The sequence below is a fragment of the Acinonyx jubatus genome, chromosome D2 (genome assembly GCF_027475565.1).
Source record: "Acinonyx jubatus isolate Ajub_Pintada_27869175 chromosome D2, VMU_Ajub_asm_v1.0, whole genome shotgun sequence".
Lineage (NCBI taxonomy): Eukaryota > Metazoa > Chordata > Mammalia > Carnivora > Felidae > Acinonyx > Acinonyx jubatus.
This window is the reverse complement of record NC_069393.1, coordinates 49,137,043-49,159,183: the sequence shown is the minus strand read 5'-3', so window position 1 is coordinate 49,159,183 and position 22,141 is coordinate 49,137,043. Positions and strand designations below refer to the sequence as shown.

Sequence of the window (22,141 nt, the reverse complement as noted above, 5' to 3'; positions counted from 1 at the left end):
AGACAGGGAGAAATTGGAAAAAGGGTATGGATCTTTTGTAAGATAAACAGGGTCTGAGGATCTAATGCACAACATGGTGACTGTAGTTGATAACACGAGAGCATATAATCGAAAGTTGCTAAGAGAGTAGAAATTCAGTGTTCCCACACAGACAAAAAAGGTAAATATGTGAGGTGATAGACGTGATAATTAATGCAGGAATCCTTTCACAATGCATACATATACCAAATCATCGTATACCTTAAATACCTTGCAACTTTGTTAATGAGATGTGAACAAAGCTGAATAAGTAAATAAATGCCAAAGATTACAGATTGAGAAAGGGAAGTACAAGAAAAAAGATACCAATTTAACAAATTGCTTTCTGGACACGGTCAGTCTGAAATGACTGTGCAAAAACCCAGGTGTGGATAATCAGAGGCAGCAGGCAACAAGTCTGAATCTCGAGGGAAGAATAGGTTTGGAGATAAAGATGTGAGTTTCTAGGAAGCGATAAAAAGCATGAAAATGAGAAGAGCGTCAGGAGCAGACCTAATGAGATTCAACATTTAAAGGGATTTACTTCCTCCTACTTCGTGGGCAATTACCTTCGCCTTCACTGCCCCCTGGGCTGCTCACAGAGCTGGCATATGAGAGGCTCAGGCACACATTTCTAGCTTGTGCCCCAGGGAGGGTTCACCTGTGCCTTGATGACCTTCCCAAGGCAACACTGTATGCCTATGATATCTTTCTCCCCGTTTTGCCAAGCCAGTTCTCCCAGGTTCTTTAAACAGCCCCTGAATTCTGTGAAATTCTCTTCCATGAAATCCTCCTAGGAACCACAGGATAGCAATTATCCTGAACACCCTAACCATCGAATCACAAATTGCCATTCTGCTTAATCAAGATGAACAAGTCTTATGATCTACCAGTTCTTTTTCCAATTAGATATCTTTGTTTGCCATTTACCTTTAAGATCAAATTGGGCCCGTGTTGATGTAAGCACCTGTTGTCTGTTGTTACTTGGTTTTTTGTTTCTATTCTGTTGTTTGTGCATTTGGCCACAGCAGGGGTCTGTGTGCTTTGACCTGGGGCTGTACCCTGAAGAAACCACAGGCTACGTCAGGTAGGGTAACAGAACATCCTGGATTTTCAAGCACTGTTGTGCTGAAGATACCCTGTAACCAGGTGATATGTCAAACTCTGCATTTTGGCTTGGAAAATGGGGTTAGGGCAGAAATGCTCTGTAGATTGTGTGGTATTTACAATTAGGCATTTAACATACGCTTTTTAGAAATAACCAAAACAAGGGGCATCTGGGTGGCTCAGTTGGTTAAGCGTCCGATTCTTGATTGCGGCTCAGGTCATGATCTCACAGTTTGTGAGACTGAGCCCTGTGTCGGGCTTCCTGCTGACAGTGCACAGCCTGCTTGGGATTCTCTCTCTGCCCCTCCCCCGCTCACACGTGTGCTCCCCACCCTCAAAAAAAAGAAAAAAAAAAACTTAAAAAAAAAAAGAACCAAAAAAGGAAGTTGAGCTTCCAAATTCCTAGCTTTGTCAAAAGCCGACAGGGTTTCTTTACCTAGAAAGATTAAAAAGAAAATAATAGGGGCGCCTGGGTGGCTCAGTTGGTTAAGCGGCGGACTTCAGCTCAGGTCGTGATCTCGTGGTCCGCGAGTTCGAGCCCCGCGTCGGGCTCTGTGCTGACAGCTCGGAGCCTGGAGGCTGTTTCAGATTCTGCGTCTCCCTCTCTCTGACCCTCCCACGTTCATGCTCTGTCTCTCTCTCTGTCTCAAAAATAAATAAACATTAAAAAAAAAAGAAAATAGTAGAGAAGATAATATCTAAGGTCAATATGATAAATATGTTTTTATGTCTATATGGCAATATAACTTTTCAGTGATGGATCAGTCAGGAATAAATTTATCTGCAAATCACAGGAAGCCTCCTTTTCCCTCATAACAAGTTCAGAGATAGGCAGTCCTTGGTAGCATAGTCGTGCCCAGAGGGACCCATTGAGACTCGGGTTCCTCCTACCTGTCCTCTCTGCCATCCTTAGTTATACTGCCTAGTCCTTACTTGTCATCTCATAGAGTGATTGCTGGTTGCTCCAAGTTTTGTGTCCTGAGGACAGGGCGAAGGGGGTAGAGCAAGAGAGAAAAGAAACATGTTTTAGGAAGGTAAGTCCTCCCCAGTGACTTTGACCTACATCTCACTGACCATTTCCAGCTACAAGAGGACAGAGATCAAGTTTGTAGCTTTCACAGCTTCCACCACAGAGCCTGGCAAGAGGTGGGAGAAATAAAAATTGGGAACTGTCAGCATTTCAGACTTAATAAAGTCTAAGTCACATTATTATATCTGCGTATTTCCTAAAATCTTGGGAGCATATTTTAATCTAATTTACATGTGCTGACGATTTCTGTCTGCATAATTCTTAGAGTGATCTTATGTTGAAATTTCCCCCTCTATATGAACAATATTACCCTCCTTTTCTATATGGTCTACTTTATCAAAGTGGGCTAGGAAAAGGATTAGAAAATATTTCCAGATGCTAGCTCAGGTAATTGGGTGAATAGGTTTTATTTTTAACCACACGGTATTTTTTAAATTGGTTCCTGGAATTTTCCCCAGTGGTGGCAAGAATATCTTTGGTTGGCAAGCAACGGTACCATGGATAATTTTACCTATCTTCCCACATGTTTGCCCTGCTTGGTACATTACATAAATTGGAGTACAGATGTAAAGTCAGAGAATGGGTTTTGTTTGTGTGGAGCCTTTTGCACAGAGAAGTGCTTTGTCTCCATCTAGCGGACAAACTCAGCAACGTCAGCCGTGGTTCTCAAGCCTGCTGCACTTCAGTATCACCAGTGGGGCTTGTAAACAATCAGGATACCAGGCCCCTCCCCAGACCAATTCAGTCCGGTCTGAGAAAGAACCCAGGCTTCAGTGTTTGCGTGTGTGTGTGTGTGTTAGGTATATAGGTAATTCTAATGTGCAATTAGCGCTAAGAACCGCTGAGTTAGAAGAAGCTCTAAATTGGTGGATGCTGGACAATCATCCTTCCTCTAAGATTGCCATTAAGGAAAAAGAATAATCTATGCAGGTAAATTCTATTCCAGAGGCTTTTTCCACCTTCCAGAGAACTCAGCAAGTTGATGCTAAGAATAAAAGAAATCTAAATTTAAATTCCTTCCTGTGTGACTCTCCATATGAGGAGACAGAATGTGCTGAGCAAATACCCAGACCTGTCCCTGGGCAAAATTGGCAAGCAGTCTCAACCTTATTTTAATAACTTATGCGTTTACAAATTTTACATACTTTCTCAATTCTCTCAAGAACCTATGAAAGTAGGTCTTCCTTCTGCGAGTGTCCACACTCATCCAAGACCAGATCCCTAAAGCATCTTAAGTGCCCACTCAAACCCTGTTTTCCCTTTAATCTTCTCTCCTTAAAGCTTACTTTGCTGAACAGCACTGTATTGTATAATTGAAATTTCCTACTAGAACTTCAACTTGCTCACCAAAAAGGGGGAGAATATGTGAGGTGAGGGATGTGTTAACACGTTGGCAAGGGGGATCCTTTCACAATGTATACCTATATCAAATCATCACTTTGTACACTTTAAATATCTTACAATTTTGTCAATTATATCTCAAAGCTTGAAAACAGAAGGACCTGGGTAAAGATTCTAAAAGTATTTCATGTAATATTCATGCAAGTTTTCTCTAATCTTGAAATTATTTACAAATGAAGTTTTTTGAAAATAGTTTTTAAAACTTACTTTTCCAAGATCTGCTTTCTCAGCTTGCTTTTATTCCCCGATTACCGATTTACTGAATGTGCACTTGTCAAACACACAGTTGATAATCTTACAAGGAAAATATATCAAAGGCATATATATAGGAGTTTTTAGTATACACATAGCATGGAGGATGCATCTTACTGCTTTTTACATATTCCAGAAGACATTCATATGAAGATAGATTCAAACTGGCCACTCTAATTCCCACTGATTTCTCACGTCCTCTGATCTCATCTCCTGACCACAGCCTTGAAGAAATCACTATTGGTTTTGCCTCTACTTTTGGCTTTGTCTTCCCATAACTAAAGACTTGAGTATCTTCTCATATGCATATTGACCATTGCTTGTATATTCTTTAGTGAAGGATCTGTTCAAGACTTTTACCAGATTTTTATTGGGTTGGTTGTGTTCTCATTACAATTTTATATATAATTCTTATATTCTCCCAGTGGCTCATATGCAATGTGTTTTTCCTATGATTTTCAAGATTGTGATTTCTCTTTCAAAATTTTCTCTTTACTGTTGGTTTTCAGTAGTTTCACTATGATCTTCCTAAGTGTAATCTTAGGATTTATCTTAATTGGATTTATCTTAATTGGGGTTTACAGTTATTCGAAGTCCATGTTTCCTCATAAAACTTATACAATGGCCATTTTTCTTCAAATATACTTTTTCTGCCCTATTTTCATTTTTTTTAACCTTACGAATCTCCAATTACATGCGTGTCAATCCATTTGATACCATTCTATAGGACCCTGAAGCTCTGTTCTTTCTTCAATCTCTTTTTTCCAGCTTGGGCAATTTAAATTGATCATTCTTTGGACATCTCTGCTGCTATATCTCTCCAGTAATTTTTCATTTCACTTATCTTTTCTGATGTAACAACTCCATTTTCCTTTTCTTCATTCCTTCCATTTCTCCACTGAGATTCCTTATGTCTACAGTCATTAAGATGACATTTCCTTTAAATCCGTGAACATGCACTTACGAGGTGCTTTAAAGTTTTTGATGGGCCGTGTCAAGCTTTGTTTTGACTTTTGTGTCACACGTTATAAAACTTGTTACAGAGAATCTGTATCGTATCTTTCTCTGAAGGGTGTTGATTTCTGTCCCAGGAGGCATTTTGATTACTACTTTCAACCTTACATTGGCTTGGTTCTATGCTTTGTTAGTATGATTCTTTGGAAAGTACAAGGTGTTATCTCAAACCCTTCTAATTTGGTAAACTCTGTCTCCCTTGCAAATCTTGTTGAGGCTTGATTTCAGACTATATTCAGGGATGCGGACACTTGTCTACATTATGAGACCTGAAACAAGAAGGCAGTGCCACCTTGTTCAACTGTAGCTGGGAACATGCATCTTGGGCAACTAAAATTTTTTGCCACTCTGCACATGCCTGAGAAAGACTACAAAAGAGCCTAGAGTTACAAGGAAATTTTAGCAAATAGCAAATTTCCAAACATAATCTGTGAATTAGGATCAACTGAGGATATATTTTTAGCGTAATGAAGCCAGGTAACATAATAAAACATATTATTGCTTTAAAAGGCTGTGTTAACTATTTTGATGGAAATTTTTCCTAAACATGGTGTTGCTCTTAAGACTAAAGGTAACTTTTTTCCCCAAGTCAAGGTCATCACTATAATAAAATGAACAGTGATAAAATCCAATGAAACCTTTAAGGTTTTAGATATATAAATGTATGCTCTTAGATTTAAAACCCCATTTGGCAACAATTCTTGAGGCCTCTGCTTTGTTTTTTGCTTATTGATTTTTTTTTAAAACCAAAAGCTCAATATACCTTAGCTATATGATCCCGAGAAAAGTAAACTTTATGTCTCAGTTTTCTTATCTATAGAATTAAGAAAATGCATTTCTAAGGTCCTTCCAGGTCTAAAATTTTGTATTTTCTAGCTATCAGTACTTTTGGCCTCTAGATGCTTCCTTTCTTTCTGCTTCTGATCTTCTGTGTCCTAGAAAAAACAGGATTACTAACAAGACATTACTAACAAGACATTATAATTAAAAGACTTGAGATCTTTTCTAAATTATGTGCCTACAAATTCTGGCAGTGAGGAGACCTGTACACCCTACTCCTGGATCTTAGCTATAATCCAGACATGTAAAATCAGTTGTGTTTCCTAACAAATGAAGTAAAAACAGTTCATAAAACACTGTTAAATAGAAGTAAACCAAATATCTGACCTGCGATGTATGTAAAAAAACCAAAAACAACAGCATCTTTCCCAGAACCTCACTGATCCTTATGCCTGAGATAAAAGGAAAATGCACACAGTTTGAAAAACTGTTATATAGCACAATGTATAAACTTGTCAAATCAGTAAATTGTACACCTGAAACTAACGTCACATTGTGGGTCAACTATACTCAAACAAAAAAAAAAAAAAAGAGAGAGAGAGAAAGAAAAAAAGCTATTATAAAAAAGTCTTAGAGAAGTAGACAAATTGAGCTGTTGACATATTGTCTTTATTGAATTAAAATTATACTATGTATAAAATAGCAATGTGTACACAGAGGGATTTAATGCATCATCATATATACAATTCTCTTTGAAAAGTTAGCATACAAATTACAATGATTATGAACATAAAGTTTATACTAAAACATCCTCCAAAAGTGATTTATTTGGCTGTTTTAGTTCGAAGCCGTCGTTTAAGAATCTGATGATCACTCTCCTTTACTTTATGGTCCATCAAAATCTGAAATTAACAATTCCACAATTTTATAAATAAAAGCTTATTTATAATTTAATAAGATATTCATGTGCTTAATAACTGGAATAATAGGTACATTTTAATATTTTTTTGTCCTCTTGGCCTGCAGGGTATACTAACCTTCAATAAAAAAGCATCATCTAAAGTAACAGATTTTGTAAAGATTCTTTCAACATTACCTAACATAGAATTAAAATCATCTACCCTTTATATTGAATTCAGGACATATATATCTTGAAGTAATAACTGAAATATTTGGAGAGAAGTACCTTAAATAATTTTTAAGAAATTATCTTTCACAGCAACAAGTACAATAATCCCCTCTTATCTGTGGCACATATGTTCCAAGATCCCCAGTGGCTGTACCAAACCCTACGTATGCTGTTTTTTCCTATACATATACATACCTGTGACATAGTATAATTTGAAAGTTAGGCACATTATTATATTGACAATCACTAATAATGAAACAATTACAACAATATACTGTATAGTAAGTTTGTGAATGTTATCTCTTTCTAAATATGTTACCGTACTGTCCTCTCCCTTCTTCTTGAAATGACTAGAAATGATCAAATGCCTACGTGATGAGTGAGGTGAATGATGTAGGCATTGTGACATATAGGCTACTACTGACCTTCTGATAATACATCAGAAGGAGGATCATCTGCTTCCAGACTCCAGATGACCGTGGGTTACTGAAATCATGGAAAGTAAAACAAAGGATAAGAAAGGGCTACAGCATATAACTCAGAAAAGTAGAACGAGTATTATATTCCAACTAAGAAAAGAAAGAACTTCAGGGAAAGGAAGAAATCATGAACTAATCAGACAGATGGTGAAAAGTGACCAAGAAACTAGGATTTCCAACAGCATGTCCTAATTGACACCAATTCTTCACCACCTGCCTTCAAGTGTCTTGTATCTGATCACTGCTGTTGCAAAAAGTCTCTCTCTCCCCTGATTTCTCTGAGCCACTTCCTGCAGAAGCCTCCTCCTGTAATTACTTTTCTACTGTCACTTTCATCTACTGGGCAAATGCAAGCATGATGGGAAATTAGAACTCTCCCTGTAATAGCACAGACTGTTCTGAGTGAAGAGAATGAGTCATCGAGTCGGGATGACAAACTACAGTCTTTTCTTAAAAGAACCTGGAAGGCTTAGAGAAAAGGTGGGAGGAAATGACTGAATGTCAATTGTGCATTTTTACCAGGCCCACTTAGGCCAGATTTGTACAACTCCTGTGATAAAGTTAACAAGAAAAACAGGTGTTAGGAGCAAACAAATTGCTCAACAGTGATAATTCTGTTGATGCAATTAAAATTCCTCTGATGAGTTTACAAATGTAAATACATGACACTTGTATACGTTAATGCAGCACTTGTTTTAATTATTACAAATTTAACACATCACATAGCAAAAGTGTAACACTTAAAGCATTTCAGGAGATGTGATCTAAAGAATAAAAATTCAAACCATTGTAAAATTCAAACTGTATGAATACTTCAGAATTAAAAAGAGCATGAACAGTTTTACTTTCAAGAAAACGAAAAGAGTAGCTTACCACTTGGCCAGATATATCAATAGGAGATGAAATTTCATTTGTGTATAATTTCCGCTTGGCCCGTTTTGGTCGAGACACATTTTCTTTACTCACTTCTACATGTGAGAGCTTTGAAGAGCTCATCGTTTCAATTATCTTCTTTGCTATGAAAAAGAAAAGTTTAAATCCTAAAATAAATAACTTTCTAAGTGGAAAGGTTTGAAATCCTTAATAAAGAAAAAACATACCAAAGTAAAGAGAAAAGCACTGCAACTTAGAAATGGTGAAAGGACATGACTCAACAATTCACAAAGAAAAAATTAAGTGCCTCATAAACACATGGCATAACGATGAACAGCAAAAACAAAAAGGCAAATAAATAAAACATCATTTGACTAATGTTCAACATGGTGAAAGGTTTGGTAAATTACAGTACAACCAATAAGTGTCTTTAATGACTCAAAGAGGCTTATGCTGTTATAGCAAAAAGCAGGATCCATATATACTGGACCATGCAGCAGTACTCACATGTAGAGATATCTACAATCAATATTAAGTCAAAGTAGTTTATAATCATGAGCCCTTTGCTTATAGTTAACACACACACACACACACACACACACACACACAGTAAAAGAAATCAAATTGTTAATGGTTGATTGTTTCTGGGAAGTGGAAAAAATTTTCAATTTCTTACTGTGTACATTTGTTTTTCTTTCTTTTTTTAAAATGTTTTATTTATTTTTGAGAGAGCACAAATGGGGGCGGGGGGCAGAGAGGGAGGGACAGAGGATCTGAAGTGGGCTCTGACCTGACAGCAGTGAACCTGATACGGGGCTTGACCTCACAAACTCCGAGATCATGACCTGAGCTGAAGCTGGATGCTCAACAACTGAGCCACCTAAGTGCCCCTATTTTTCTTTTTTCTTTTTTTTAAAGTTTATTTTATTTATTTATTTTGAGAGAGAGAGAGAGAGAGAGCAGGGGAGAGGGGCAAAGAGAGAAGCAAAGACAGAATCCCAAGCAGTCTCTACACTAAACAGCACACAACCCAACACACGGCTTGAACTCATGAACTGTAAGATCATGACCTGAGCCAAATCAAAAGACACTTAACCAACTGAACCACCCAGGCATCCCTACATTTGTTTGTTTTTCAACAGGTACATATTGATTTTAATAGAAAACATACTTCCAGTTAGGAAACCTGCTGGATAGAAAATCCATATACATATGGATATATATACATATTATATATATATATATATATATATATATATATATATATATATATACACACATATTAGCTATATATATTTTTTTAATAGAAAAAAGGTTGAAAAAACATGCTAAATTGAAAGTCTACTTGCCAAGGGTTAGGCTGGGCTTGAAAGAGCTGAGCTGCCAGATGTCAGAGTAGCCAGTTAAGTCAATAAGCCAAAATGAAAGCAACACTTAGGCCTTTAACCACTTACTGCAATAGAATAAGCAAGAGGCAAAACTTGCGAAAATGCGACTCGCACCCACCTTCCATCTTTCCCCAGGTGTGGTCTAGGTCAGAAGGATCGGCACACAAGTGGGGAGTCCTCTCACTGCCAAGGGAGTACTGAACAAAAAGCTCTTGCCTTTGCTATTTTATGGACCTTAGGGCTGGAGACCAGAAGGAAGGGATAAGAGTGGAAAAGTAAAGTCTGAGTGGAGAAAAGTATCTTCCAGGTTCCCTCCCCTTTCCTGTCATGAGAAGGTCCTAGGAAGAGGTGCCTGAGGAATTTCTCTGCTGAGGGCCCCTAAAAAGGAGGCTCTGAATGAAGGCACCTCGGCGAGGACTGCGGGTATGTATAATGGGATGGCTGGCCAGGGTCCTGAGTCCTTGACTGTAACTCCCTTCAGAGACTGCACTCTGCATGGGGAGGGCAGCCTTTCCCACGAAAAAGCCATGAGGCCTAACAGGTAAAGATTACGTAACTGCCTATGGGTCAGCCTAAAAGGGGGGAAAAAAATCACACATAGGATTTTGGCCTGGAGCCCCAAACTCCCCACTACGATGTGCCAGCCACTATACTAAGGGCTGAGGATGTGAACCACACAAACACGTGGCATTTGTGAAGCTTATATTGCAGTGGAAAAGATAACACAAAAATTGTAGTTTAAATAATTCAATTTGCAGTTTGAAAGATCACTCTGGTGGCCATGCACTAGCGGGACAGGAGAGAGACAAAAGGGAAAAGAAGGAAGACCAATGATACCAAGGAATGAAATAACAGTGGTTATCAAGAGCCACAGAATTCTAAATATTAATCTCTATTTTTCCCCCTAGATTTCTAAGTGATCGACAACAGACACATAGTGTAGTTATAATCCAAAATTGGGGTATCTTATACTCCTAGAAGTAAGTTTCTAAAAATCCACACTAGGGGCATCTGGCTGACTCAGTTGGAATAGCATGTGACTCTTGATGTCAGGGTCATAAGTTCAAGCCCCATGCTGGGTGTAGAGATTAAATGAATGAAAAAAAAAATCCACACCTGCTGTACAGGTAGGGAAGCTGTTAGGAGCTGAGTCAACCAAGCAAGAAAGTCAATTACCATATGTGTGCTCCTTTCCTTGAAAACTTATTTTCCTTTACTATGTAAGTGCTATTCAATATAATTTAAACAAAATACCTAAGAATCTAAAATAACAAGTCCTACCGCTCTACATTTAAACATTTAACAGTTGCTGTTTGTCCCTCCAGATATCTTCTATGCTTATGCTAATTATAACTTTTAAAAAAGTACATGTCTTATAAAAAAATACATATATACAAATGAGGTTTGGTAAGTCTAAAATTCCCATACTGTGCCTGAAGCCAGCCAGACTACAGCAAACTCACAGGAGCACCTCGAAATATTTTAAATTTTCAAAGAAAACAGTGACACTAGGGGCACCTGGGTGGCTCAGTCGATTAAGTGTCTGACTTCGGCTCAGGTCATGATCTCACCATTTGTGAGTTTGAGCCCTGTGTCGGGCTCTGTGCTGACAGCTCAGAGCCTAGAGCCTGCTTCGGATTCTGTGTCTCCCTCTCTCTCTCTGCCCCTCCCTCCCATGCTCATGCTCTGTTTCTCTTTGTCTCTCCATAATAAATAATCGTTAAAAATTTTTTTCAAAAAGAAAGAAAACAGTGGCACTCAATAGCTCAAGGTAGTATTGTTTCAAATGGTAACATGTTACATTCCTTTTGATGATGACGTAACTTTACAAACTGGATTTTCAGAAGCTGAATTTTCAGTGGTTGTTTGGCCTTAGCATTAATGGATAAAATATTAGCTGTTTCTTTTTGGATGTAGGGGAACAATGAAAAAAATTACCTAGACATTAAAGGCACTGTGAACCAAGAAAGTTTGGGAACCTCTGTATTAAGTTTTTACAGGAAGTGTTTTTCCACAGCCTATTTGACTCAACTCAACTATCCCCTGCTTTTAATTTAACTCAGTCCCTTTCCCTCATTCTCCTCACCGGTAGTCTCAATTTATCCCACAACTACCACTGAGGTTAAGTTGACGAAAATCCACTCCTCTGCCTGCCCCTTGTCCCCAGTAACCTCTCCACACTCTCCAAGCCAGATGCATATTACTACCCAGAATTGCCTACACATTCTCTACACTTTCCTGGTACTCTACCTGTGTTAAAACTGTTCCCTCTGGTAGATGTGTGTGTGCACATGTGTGAATACATATAAATGTATGTTTGTGTTTATGTGTGTGTGTATTTAGAAAAAGTATGTATCTTAGTATATATTTATACACAAATAATATGGCTATGTTACAAAGAAGAAAGCATTAAGCAATTGAACTCAAGAGATACTTATAGAAATACATATATATTTGATATTTTTGATATATTTTGATATTTTTGATATATATGAATGGATAATGTTTGTCAATGCATAGAAAAAAATACTAGTAAGAATATATACCATAACAGAGTGATTATCTCTAGAGGGTGTAATCCTGCCAGCATTTCAATCCCAAGTTAAATCCCATCTCCTCAAAAAAAAATAAAATTTTCCCTTAGCCTCTGAATCAAAAGAGCTCTCTTGCCTCCAATACTACAGAACTTTCTTGGATCCCTGTAACTACATTAAAGCAGACTGTTCTGGATGAAGTACAGTTGACCCTTGAACAGCACAGAACTTTGGGGTACCGACCCCCCCATAATGTTAAAAATCCACGTACAACTTTTGACTCTCCAAAAACTTAACTAATAGCCTTACATTTGATCAGAAGCTTTACTGATTAACATGGATTTTGTATGTAGTATATACTGTATTCCAACAATAAGCTAGAGAAAACAAAATATTAAGAAAATTATACACTTACAGTAACATAGTTAGCAAAAAACACCCACACATAAGTGGACCCATGCAGTTCAAGCCCATGTTGTTCAAGGGTCAACTGTACGTACATACAGTTCTTTCTCCTCCTCTACAGCCAACACCTAAGCACACATTCCTTTCACGCACCCTCCCATCGTACTTCACACAGGACAATGTCTATTCGAAATACGATAATCACTGTTGTTGAGTTTATATGCCAACCAGATATTAGAAAACACCTTATACCTAACATAAAAGGTCTTTTAATTAGTTTTCTGCAAACCTTTCGATTGAAGAATTGTTGGAGAATGTTGTAAGAAGTCTCCAAATTTCTGTAGTGTTCCTTCTTTTTTCTTAGTGGCCACGTTTGTACTAACTGTGGATGCCTGACTCCGTAAAGAGTATGTTTTTTTAGATGATGGGCGTGTGGAAACCTAAGGAAACAAACATTTTTTGTTACTGTTGATGAAAAATGTTAGAAGGAAACAGTTGTGACCACAGTGGAATTAAAGAGGCCAGACCCAGATCACATTTGCAGGCAGGAAGCTCAGGATTAAGTGTATGAGGAGACGATGAAAGAGCCCAAGAATGGCAAATGGGTGTAACAGGCAGAACGTGGACTCAGAAGTACTGAGAAGGGCCCCGCTACTGGCCAAATGCTAAAGTTTATATTCTAAGCTGAATTAGATGAATAGGAAATGGAAGATAAATGAGTTATAACTGGAGAAAACTGAATTTCTGGGTAATTACTAATTAAATCTGACATTTTTATTTTTATATTTTACTTTATAACTGTAAGTTAAGAAAATGGTCGATTTTGGATGAATGAAAAGACAAACCTTTTGATCCTTTTTGCCAGAGGAATTTCTATGCTGAGAAACAGGAGAGTTGAAATTAGTTCTGGGTGTAGCATTCTTCTTATTTTCATATTTCACCAAGTCCTAAAAATAATGAAATTCAGCACTGGTTAATTCCTTAACAATATTTTCTTTCTCTAGACTCAAAAGAAGAAAGATGATAGTTCTTAACCAAGGGTGATTTTGACCCCAGAGGACACTGATAATGTCTGGAGTTATTTTTGGTTGTCGTTGCTGGGGGGAGGGGGTTTTACTGGCAACTAGTGGTAGAGGCCAAGAATGCTACTAAACATTTCTACAGTGCACAGGAGAGGCTTCCAAAACGGAGGTATATAAGCCTAAATGTCAATCACGCTGAAGCTGAGAATCCCTGACTGAAGGTATGACTTTCCCCCCCAACTTTATTGAGGTATTACTGACTATAGTATAACATATGTTGAGTTTAAGATGTACAACATGAGGATTTAATACACACATATATGGCAACGTGACTGAACACATGAATTTTTCACACACACACATCACAAATAACGAAGTTATATAAGCTAAATAAAAAATAGTAGAAAAGATAGCATCTTTTATTTGAACCCCATTTCCAAAATACAGCAATACACCTACACTTTCCTCAATTCGCAAATCATTCAGAGCATCTATGTTTGGCAGCATCAAAAACAAAACAGAACAAGATCAAGTGAAAATCTTCAGTATAAGCAGAGGCAAAATGCTAAAATCAAGAAATATAATTTATCTTCCCTATTAAATAGGCTTGACATATTACTTTTCTTTTCCCCACATCACCTCTCTTAGGAAAACGTCTCTTGTGGTATATTAACCGAATCAAACTGGTAAAAATCCTGGTTGTACCAAAGATCATATGCGTAAAACGAAAAACAGTAAAAGGCAAGAAGAGAAGCAAAGATCATGACCGAACCTCAGAATTCAAGTTACAAAGTAGACCTCATAAGGGTGATAAGAAGCAGACCTCCTGAAAGGGGAAAGACAGATGGTAATCAATGTAAAACAAATGAAGAGTAAGAAGTCCCTCTTACTTGTAGTGTGCAATAAAAGAGCTCTCTGGAGTCTTCACTGGATTAGAATATAGCACTGTATAAATGATTTTCATGAGGACCTTATTATAACACTCAGTTTCTTAAAGCATTGAAGAGCTAGTAAACATCAGGAACAAAATTTAAGTTTCTACATAATTCTACATCTACAATAATCTGCATATCTATTCTAAAAAACACATGGGGAGTATATTCCGATAGTAAAATGAAAAAAATAATTGTGTTTTCACCCTGAGTACACAACCAATTTTTCCTTTTCCTTCGAAAACAATGAATCAAGGAAAAGTCAAGTTAACACAGATCATAATGAAACTACTTACTGTTTTAAAGTTCTCTAAAATTTACTAAATATAAATTAAATATTGAATACAAAGTTAAGACTCTACAAAACAGTCACTAAAGGTGTTCTAGGTGTAGCAGGAAATATGCTAAATAATATTCACTTGGCAAATTTATTACCTGACAGAGAGCCTCAGGAGTATGGTTAATACTATTTCTGCCCTTCCACCAGCTTGAAAATATACTACTCTTTAGAGGGGTAAAAAAAAAAAAAAAAAGTTGAAGAACAAGTTATTGTGCTAGAGAGTTTATAATTAGTTTTAAATTTAAAACAAGTTACTGTTAAAATAAATACGACCATTTATTATGTATCCACCACATGTGGAACAAAAGCTAATAAGCATTTTAAACATATTGTCTCTAATCCCGTATTTCCAAAAGAAGAAAACTGTGGTGCAGAAGTTTATGTGACTGGCCAAACCTGCTTGGCTAGGAGATGGCAGGAGGTTTGGTAACCCTACAATCAGAAATCTTTAGTAAGAAGAAGTAAAAAGTTTTTATCCTACCACTAAATAGAGGCCCAAATTTTAATATACTGGCTAACAGAAAAAGTCTCTCTTCCAAAACCTACTATGACCATAGAGACCTAAAGATTTTAGTTAAATAACAAAGATTATACTCATGCGGTTTAGCCATTCAGTTTCTCTAATTTCTTTGTCAACTCTCTTCTACTGGAGGGAGAGTCACTAAGTTTGAAAAGGACTGGTATACTGAAGTAGCTCTCCAGTGAAATCCACCATCACTTGACCTATCAAAGCTTCAATGAAACAAGAGGTAAGCCATATATTTTAATAACCGCAAGCTTTTTGTTTGAGGACTATCAAACTACAATAATATTCTTAAAGAATATAAAATGTGCCATAAATTATGATTTTGGTCTCTAACAGCAGTGCTTATGAACAGGAGGACAGTATAATAGTTTAACTATATAATAACTGAGCTTAAGGTTTGCTTGTTAAATTCACTCATTAGTTAAGTACTTACCTCCTCCATTTCATTACTCTTCCTCTTCCGGGCCTTGGAAATCTTAACCGTCACTGGTAAGGCACAACCGAGGTGTTTCACTGCCATTTTGTTTGGCCGTAAAGGTGTAAACTGAATCTCTAACTCAGGTTTTGGAAATCGAGTCGTTTGATTATTTTCTGTTGACACTTCACAAGAGTCAAGGACTACAGAGCCATCCTACAACAGAATTAAAAAGAACACAAATCTTATTTGCAGAATATGAATTTATGAATCGCAAAGAGTTAACTCTTTCAAATGCCCATCAAAGACAATGAAATGGAAACATTAAAAGTGTGCTGGGTCAAATTTACCACAGCAAGTACAAAAAGATGGAGTTACCATCTGCCCTCTCCAGATTTATACATGGTATATTAATATCTAGGGAAACAGAGTAACAAATTGTTTGGAACATTCCTTTATAAATTTATATTGCTGACCTAAAACCTCCTGATTCCAATTCCTATTTGTTGGACTCCAACAAATTGAGTTGGAGTCTCAATCCTTCCTTGAATCTGGGCTATCCTCATTAAGGACTTCCACAACCAATAGGATGTGGTGGAAATAACATCATCATGCTGAGGCTTGACCGTAAGAGGAAGATTGTACCTTCCACCCTGTCCTCTTGGAAAAGGAACTTTCAGGACACTCCCCTATCTCAGAACCCAGCCACTGTGCTGTGAGAAGCCCAAGCACAGGGGGAGGCCGCATGTAGGTCCAGCTAAGCTCCCAGAATCAACTATCCCCAGAATCAACCATCAACTACCTGAATGAATCATTTTATCAGACTTTAAGACAAGAGAGCATATTGGAGCGCCTGGGTGACTCAGCCAGTTAAGCATCCGACTTCAGCTCGGGTCATGATCTCATGGTTTGTGGGTTCGAGCCCTGCGTTGGGCTCTGTGCTGACAGTTCCGATCCTGGAGTCTATTTCAGATTCTGTGTCTCCCCCTCTCTCTCTGCCCCTCCCCTGCTTGCACTCTGTCTCTCTTTCTTAAAAGTAAACATTTTTGGGGAGCCTGGGTGGCTTGGTCGGTTAAGCGTCTGACTTCGGCTCAGGTCATGATCTCACGGTCTGTGAGTTCGAGCCCCGGGTCAGGCTCTGTGCTGACAGCTCAGAGCCTGGAGCCTGTTTCAGATTCTGTGTCTCCCTCTCTCTCTGACCCTCCCCCGTTCATGCTCTGTCTCTCTCTGTCTCAAAAATAAATAAACGTTAAAAAAAAAAAAATTTAAAAAAAAGTAAACATTTTTTAAAAAACCTATATTTAAGACAATAGAGCATATTGATTTCATGAAGGCAAAAAAAATATACAAAATAGCATTAACAATACCATTCCCCCCAAACCGTGGAATATACAATAACTGCTGAAACTCTTAATAGGAATTGGAATCAGGAGGTTTTAGGGTAGCAATATAAATTTATAAAGAAATGTTCCATAAATGATTGCCTTTGCAGGAGTGACTAAGTGGCTCAGTCAGTTAAGAGTCGGACTTCAGCTCAGGTCATGATCTCACAGTTTGGGAGTCTGAGACCGACGTCAGGTTCTGTGCTGACAGCTCAGAGCCTGAAACCTGCTTCAGATTCTGTGTCTCCCTCTCTCTCTCTGCCCCTTCGCCACTAGTACTCTGTCTCCATCTCTCTCAAAAATAAATAAACATTTAAAAATTTTTTTAAAAAATAATTGCCTTTGCAATCAAGATTAATCTTATTTATGAATCAACTCCAAACTTTTCTTCAAATGATATGATCTTAGTCTCTAAGGTCAATGCTAATTATTTGAAACTACCAAAAACTATCAAAGAAAGGCCAAGAGAAAAAAAGCGTCATGCCATTTCTCCATTTTAAAATGCCCTTCCTCTTCCTATTCTCAGCTTGGTAAAATTCTATTCACCTTCAAGACTCAGTATGATGTTACATTCTCTAATCCACATCCACAGCCACTCAGGCAAAATTCATCATACCCTCCACAGGCAGGGTTCCTTCTTAGCAGTCTCTTCATGAGTCTTAGCCCATAAGATAAAGTCAAACAAATAGTCATTTATGTATCTGTTTTACTAGATTTTTTACTCCTTGAGGACAGCAATGTCTTGTGTTTGTAACCTCAGTGTTTAGCAAGTTTCCCAATACTCAATGCTCCCAGTAATTGTGTTTAAAAAATAAACGTAAAAAAAGGAATTTCATCTTCAAAACTTTAAGTGTCATAAAATTTTTATCTATTGCATATATAATCTGAGAATCTCTATATTATCCGAAGTGATTCACAGAACCCTAAACCCACTGCAAATTAAGGAAACTCACCATGAGTTACTGAGATTTGGTAACAAAGTTATTAAATGGGTACAAAAAAAACCCACCCAAACCACTATTTGAATAGAATGCTTATTATAAGGACCTCTTGGGACACCTGGGTGGCTCACTGGATGGGTGTCCAACTCTGATTTCGGCTCAGGTCATAATCTCACAGTTTGTAAGGCTGAGCCCCACATCAGGCTCCACGTTGACAGCACAGAGCCTGCTGTCAGGGATTCTGACAGGGATTCTCTCTCAAAATAAATAAACTTAAAAAAAAAAGAAAAAGAAAAAGAAAAAAAAGGACCTCTTATGAGGACAAATAATCATATTTTATCTTTTGTAGGATTTCCTATTTCTGACCACCAAGTCTGTTTATATTAACAGATCTGTTGTTTGCAGTAAGTTTCATTTTGAGAGATTAATATCATTTGGGGATCTAATCTCCCAAAAGAATTTCACTTCTCAAAAGCCTTTAGGTTTTCCTTCCCACAGCCAAGAGCACATACAGCTAACTGCATAGCAAGGCACCTACTAACAATTGATTAAATTACACTTGCAAGTGTTATTTATTAATTAATGCTCACTGGTAAAGAGGGTAAAAAAGTAGACTGTGTTACCAAATGCCTACCTCTACATCATTCCTAGAAATTTCAAAACTTGCTGACTGAGGTTCAGTTTCAACTCTGCCAGGATCCACTGAACTTGTATGTCTAAGCTTGATATCCACGTCTTGTTCTTCCTAAGTAAGGAAATATAAAACAACAAGCCACTGTAACCAAAAATACATTAAAACACTTCACCTAAAGAATAGAAAATCAAGATTTGGGTGGATTATAACATGGAAGTAATTAAAGACTTCTTCAATGACCACCTAACTCTCCTTCCTCCTCTCTTTCATCATCAGAGACTCAGGAAAGGTTGGGCAACTTGCCAGCCTCTGAGTCTGGTTGAAAGAGAAATCTGAAAAATCACTTTTAATTTCCAAGGTGTTTTACGTTTATTCTCTCATTTTACTTTCATTGGAACTCTCTCAGCTAGATTTGTCAAGAATCATTATTCCTACTTTCTAAATGAGGAAACAGGGACCTAGAGATGTTAAATGACACGGCCAAGGTCTACACTAAGCTTGAAGTGTTGGAACGCCAACTGCTTTGATAACGCCATTGTGAAACACTAGAGGAGTCTTGAGAATAGAACTGTGGTATCAGGGGAGAAAAGACCATATTGATAGCTAAACCTTCTCTTGCTGCACACTTCATCCCATTTTCTCAGTTACAGGATATGTTCTACTGCTAAACCCTACTTAAGGGATCTATAAAGAAGAATCAGATTACATTTTTAAACTCGATAAAATTCTAACAGTGGTGGCCTTCTCACCACTGCCATCAAAAGCAGAAGTCAAATATAAATTTATCTCTTATGCCATCTACCCATTATTGCCAAATAAAAAAGAAGCCACTGAATCCGTAATGCGGAAAGCAACCAGCATGTATTGACTTCCACTGTGTTACAAACTGCGCTAATTGTTTTACAAATACTTCCAATTTTCACAACTCTATTAGGAAGACATTACTATCTCTGTTTTAGATAAGTTCGGATATGATAAGTGATTTTCCCAAAGATCCCAAAACCACAATGACAGCAACAGATACCCAATTTTTCTAAGTTTCTAGTCTATGCTATTTATACCACATATTACTACCTCTTTTTTTAGCAGTCTTCCTCTTAGAATCATGAAGTCTTTTGTTGTGACAGACAGGCACACACATTCATTTTCCTATAGTCTGGAGGCTTTAGAGCAGCAGATTTTTGAGGTAGATCATTTATTCTGGAAAGACTAGTTTCAGATGTTTGATTTCACCAGGAAGTAACAATTCTCTGTGAAATGCAATCCTCTCTCCATGCAGGGTTCCCAACCCCAACGTAACATTACAAAAGTAATTCCTGAATGACTCACCATTGTGCTTATTTTCAAAACAATTCATACCTTTATATAGCAAACTTAGAGTGGGCCCAAGTACTTAAATATTACCAAGACTAATACTGAATCACATTTCCACATTTTAAAGGTAGATTAGGGACTAAATCACAAATTGTTTATTTTTTAATTACTCTACCTGGAAAATATGACCAAAATATTTCAGAAAGTACTATTTCTCAGTGGGTCACTGGCAAGTCAGTCATAATGATAAACTCTGAAAACCTGAAATACATGAAAACTATCCAAATAATTTTTCAAACTCTGATTGCCCTGTGATCTATTGAAACTTACTTTTTTGTCCTCTAAGAGTTAATCAATTATCTTGAAAAATTCCTATGTTCAATAAAAAGAGGCACAGAAAGAATAAGATTCTATTCACCGTTTCAGAAGGCTTCAATGTGATCTTTTTTAATTGTTCAATTTCATTGTCTTTCTGTATGTTACTGGAGAGCAGTCCCTTCAGCTGTATTTCTAAAGCTGCGACCAGTTGATCGCGTTCTTCTCGCCACTTCTGAAGGTTATCATCTTTCTCTGCCAGTTGTACTGTAAGTATTTCCTAACCAGAAAACGGAGCAAACGTTATAAAACTAAAAATTTTTTGAAATTTTTATTAGAAATAACACAACCATGAATAAGACATGTACCAAATTACATGGTTTTGGCTAGATACTTGTAAAACAAAATACATAATGCCTTTAAATATATTTAATGTCCACATGCTGTATTTATCACTATCCCACCTCATTTCAAAAATCAGCTTACTGGTCACTTCTTTCAATTCTTTCAACAATTATGGCTTTTAAACTAATACTAGCATTTCCCCCAATATTTTGGAAGTGAGAGGTAAAATTACAGTAAAACAAATGACAAAACTAATAGCAACAAATAACAGAGAAATGAAAATTTAAAATATCATTTTCAATGTCTTCAAAAACCATGAAATTGTGGTGAAGTAACAAAAATACATGCAAGACCTAAACATGAGAAGCTGCAAACCACTGCTGAGAGAACTTAAAAATGCTTCAATAAATGGAGAGATAATCTGTGCTCAGTGATCAAAAGACTCAATAATGTTAAGATGTCAGTCCTCCCTAAACAGATCTATAGATTCAGAGCAATTCTGACTGAAATCCAGGCAGGTACACATGTGTGTATGCATGTGTGCATGCGTGTGAGTGTGTGTGGAAACCGGAAAGCTCACTATCAAAGTTATGTGGAAATGCAAATGATCCAGGAGAGTCAAAATTATTTTGAAAATGAAGAACAAAGTAGGAGCAAACACATTGTCATTTCAAGCCTACTATGATAATCAAGACAGTGTGATACTGGAATACACTGCGATCAGTGGAACAGAAAAGAGGGTTCATAAGTGCATGGTCAACGGACAATCTACAATAATGCCAAAGAAAGAACAGTCTTTTCAACAAAGATTGCTTACAATAGCCAAATGGAAAAAAAAAAAACAAAAACAAAAAAACAAAAAACAAAAACCCAAACCTAATCTCATCCCATGTACAAAAATTAACACTTAGCCAACTGATTTATGACAAAAGTGGCAGAGCAGTGAGAAAGAAACAGTTTTTTCCAATGAATACCACCAGGAAAATTGGTAATCCACATTAAAAACAAATCTGGATGCCTCACTCACTCCAACACAACACTCAATACTAGAATCAAAATATGAAAGGTAACACCTTAACAGGAAATGGTATGAGAACATCTTCATGTCTTTGAGGTTAATAAAGGAAAAGATTGGGAAAATGAACTGAAGAATATTTAAGAACTTATATTCATAAAAAGGCATTAAGAGAGTAAAAAGTAAACCAGAGACTGAAGAAAGGCACTTGAAACACATGACAAAGGGCTTCTAACCAGAAAGTATAAGGAGCTCCTATGTATCAAGTAGAAAAAGCCAAACAGTCAGATAGGAAAAAGGCAAGGGGACCTGTATGTAACCTTCAACTTCATTAGTACTCAGGGAAAAGCACCTTAAAATCATAAGAAATAACCAACACCACCATATGTTGGTAGGAATATACAGCAACTCCAGTACTAGAATATAAATGGGTATAGCTACTTTGAAAACCTGACATTCTACCAGAGTCCCACACATGTATACCCTATCATCCAACACTTCTGTTCTTGGGTAAATATGCAATAGAAATGCATGCACATGTGCACTGAAA

General features: G+C 37.1%; 1 protein-coding gene across 2 annotated transcripts in view; it reads right to left on the bottom strand.

Moving 5' to 3' along the window:
• Nucleotides 1-6,249: 6,249 nt before the first annotated feature.
• The window catches only part of KIF20B (kinesin family member 20B), a 72,825-nt gene continuing 56,933 nt past the window's right edge, over nt 6,250-22,141 (bottom strand). For both annotated transcript variants that reach the window (XM_015069064.3, XM_027062600.2), the window contains exons 28-34: nt 20,335-20,511; nt 18,603-18,713; nt 15,664-15,861; nt 13,256-13,357; nt 12,700-12,850; nt 8,084-8,226; nt 6,250-6,504 (exon numbers count right to left, since the gene is read on the bottom strand). In XM_015069064.3, coding sequence (XP_014924550.2) covers nt 6,427-6,504; nt 8,084-8,226; nt 12,700-12,850; nt 13,256-13,357; nt 15,664-15,861; nt 18,603-18,713; nt 20,335-20,511 — 960 coding nt within the window. In that variant the 3' untranslated portion in view covers nt 6,250-6,426. The remainder of the gene's footprint in view (nt 6,505-8,083; nt 8,227-12,699; nt 12,851-13,255; nt 13,358-15,663; nt 15,862-18,602; nt 18,714-20,334; nt 20,512-22,141) is intronic.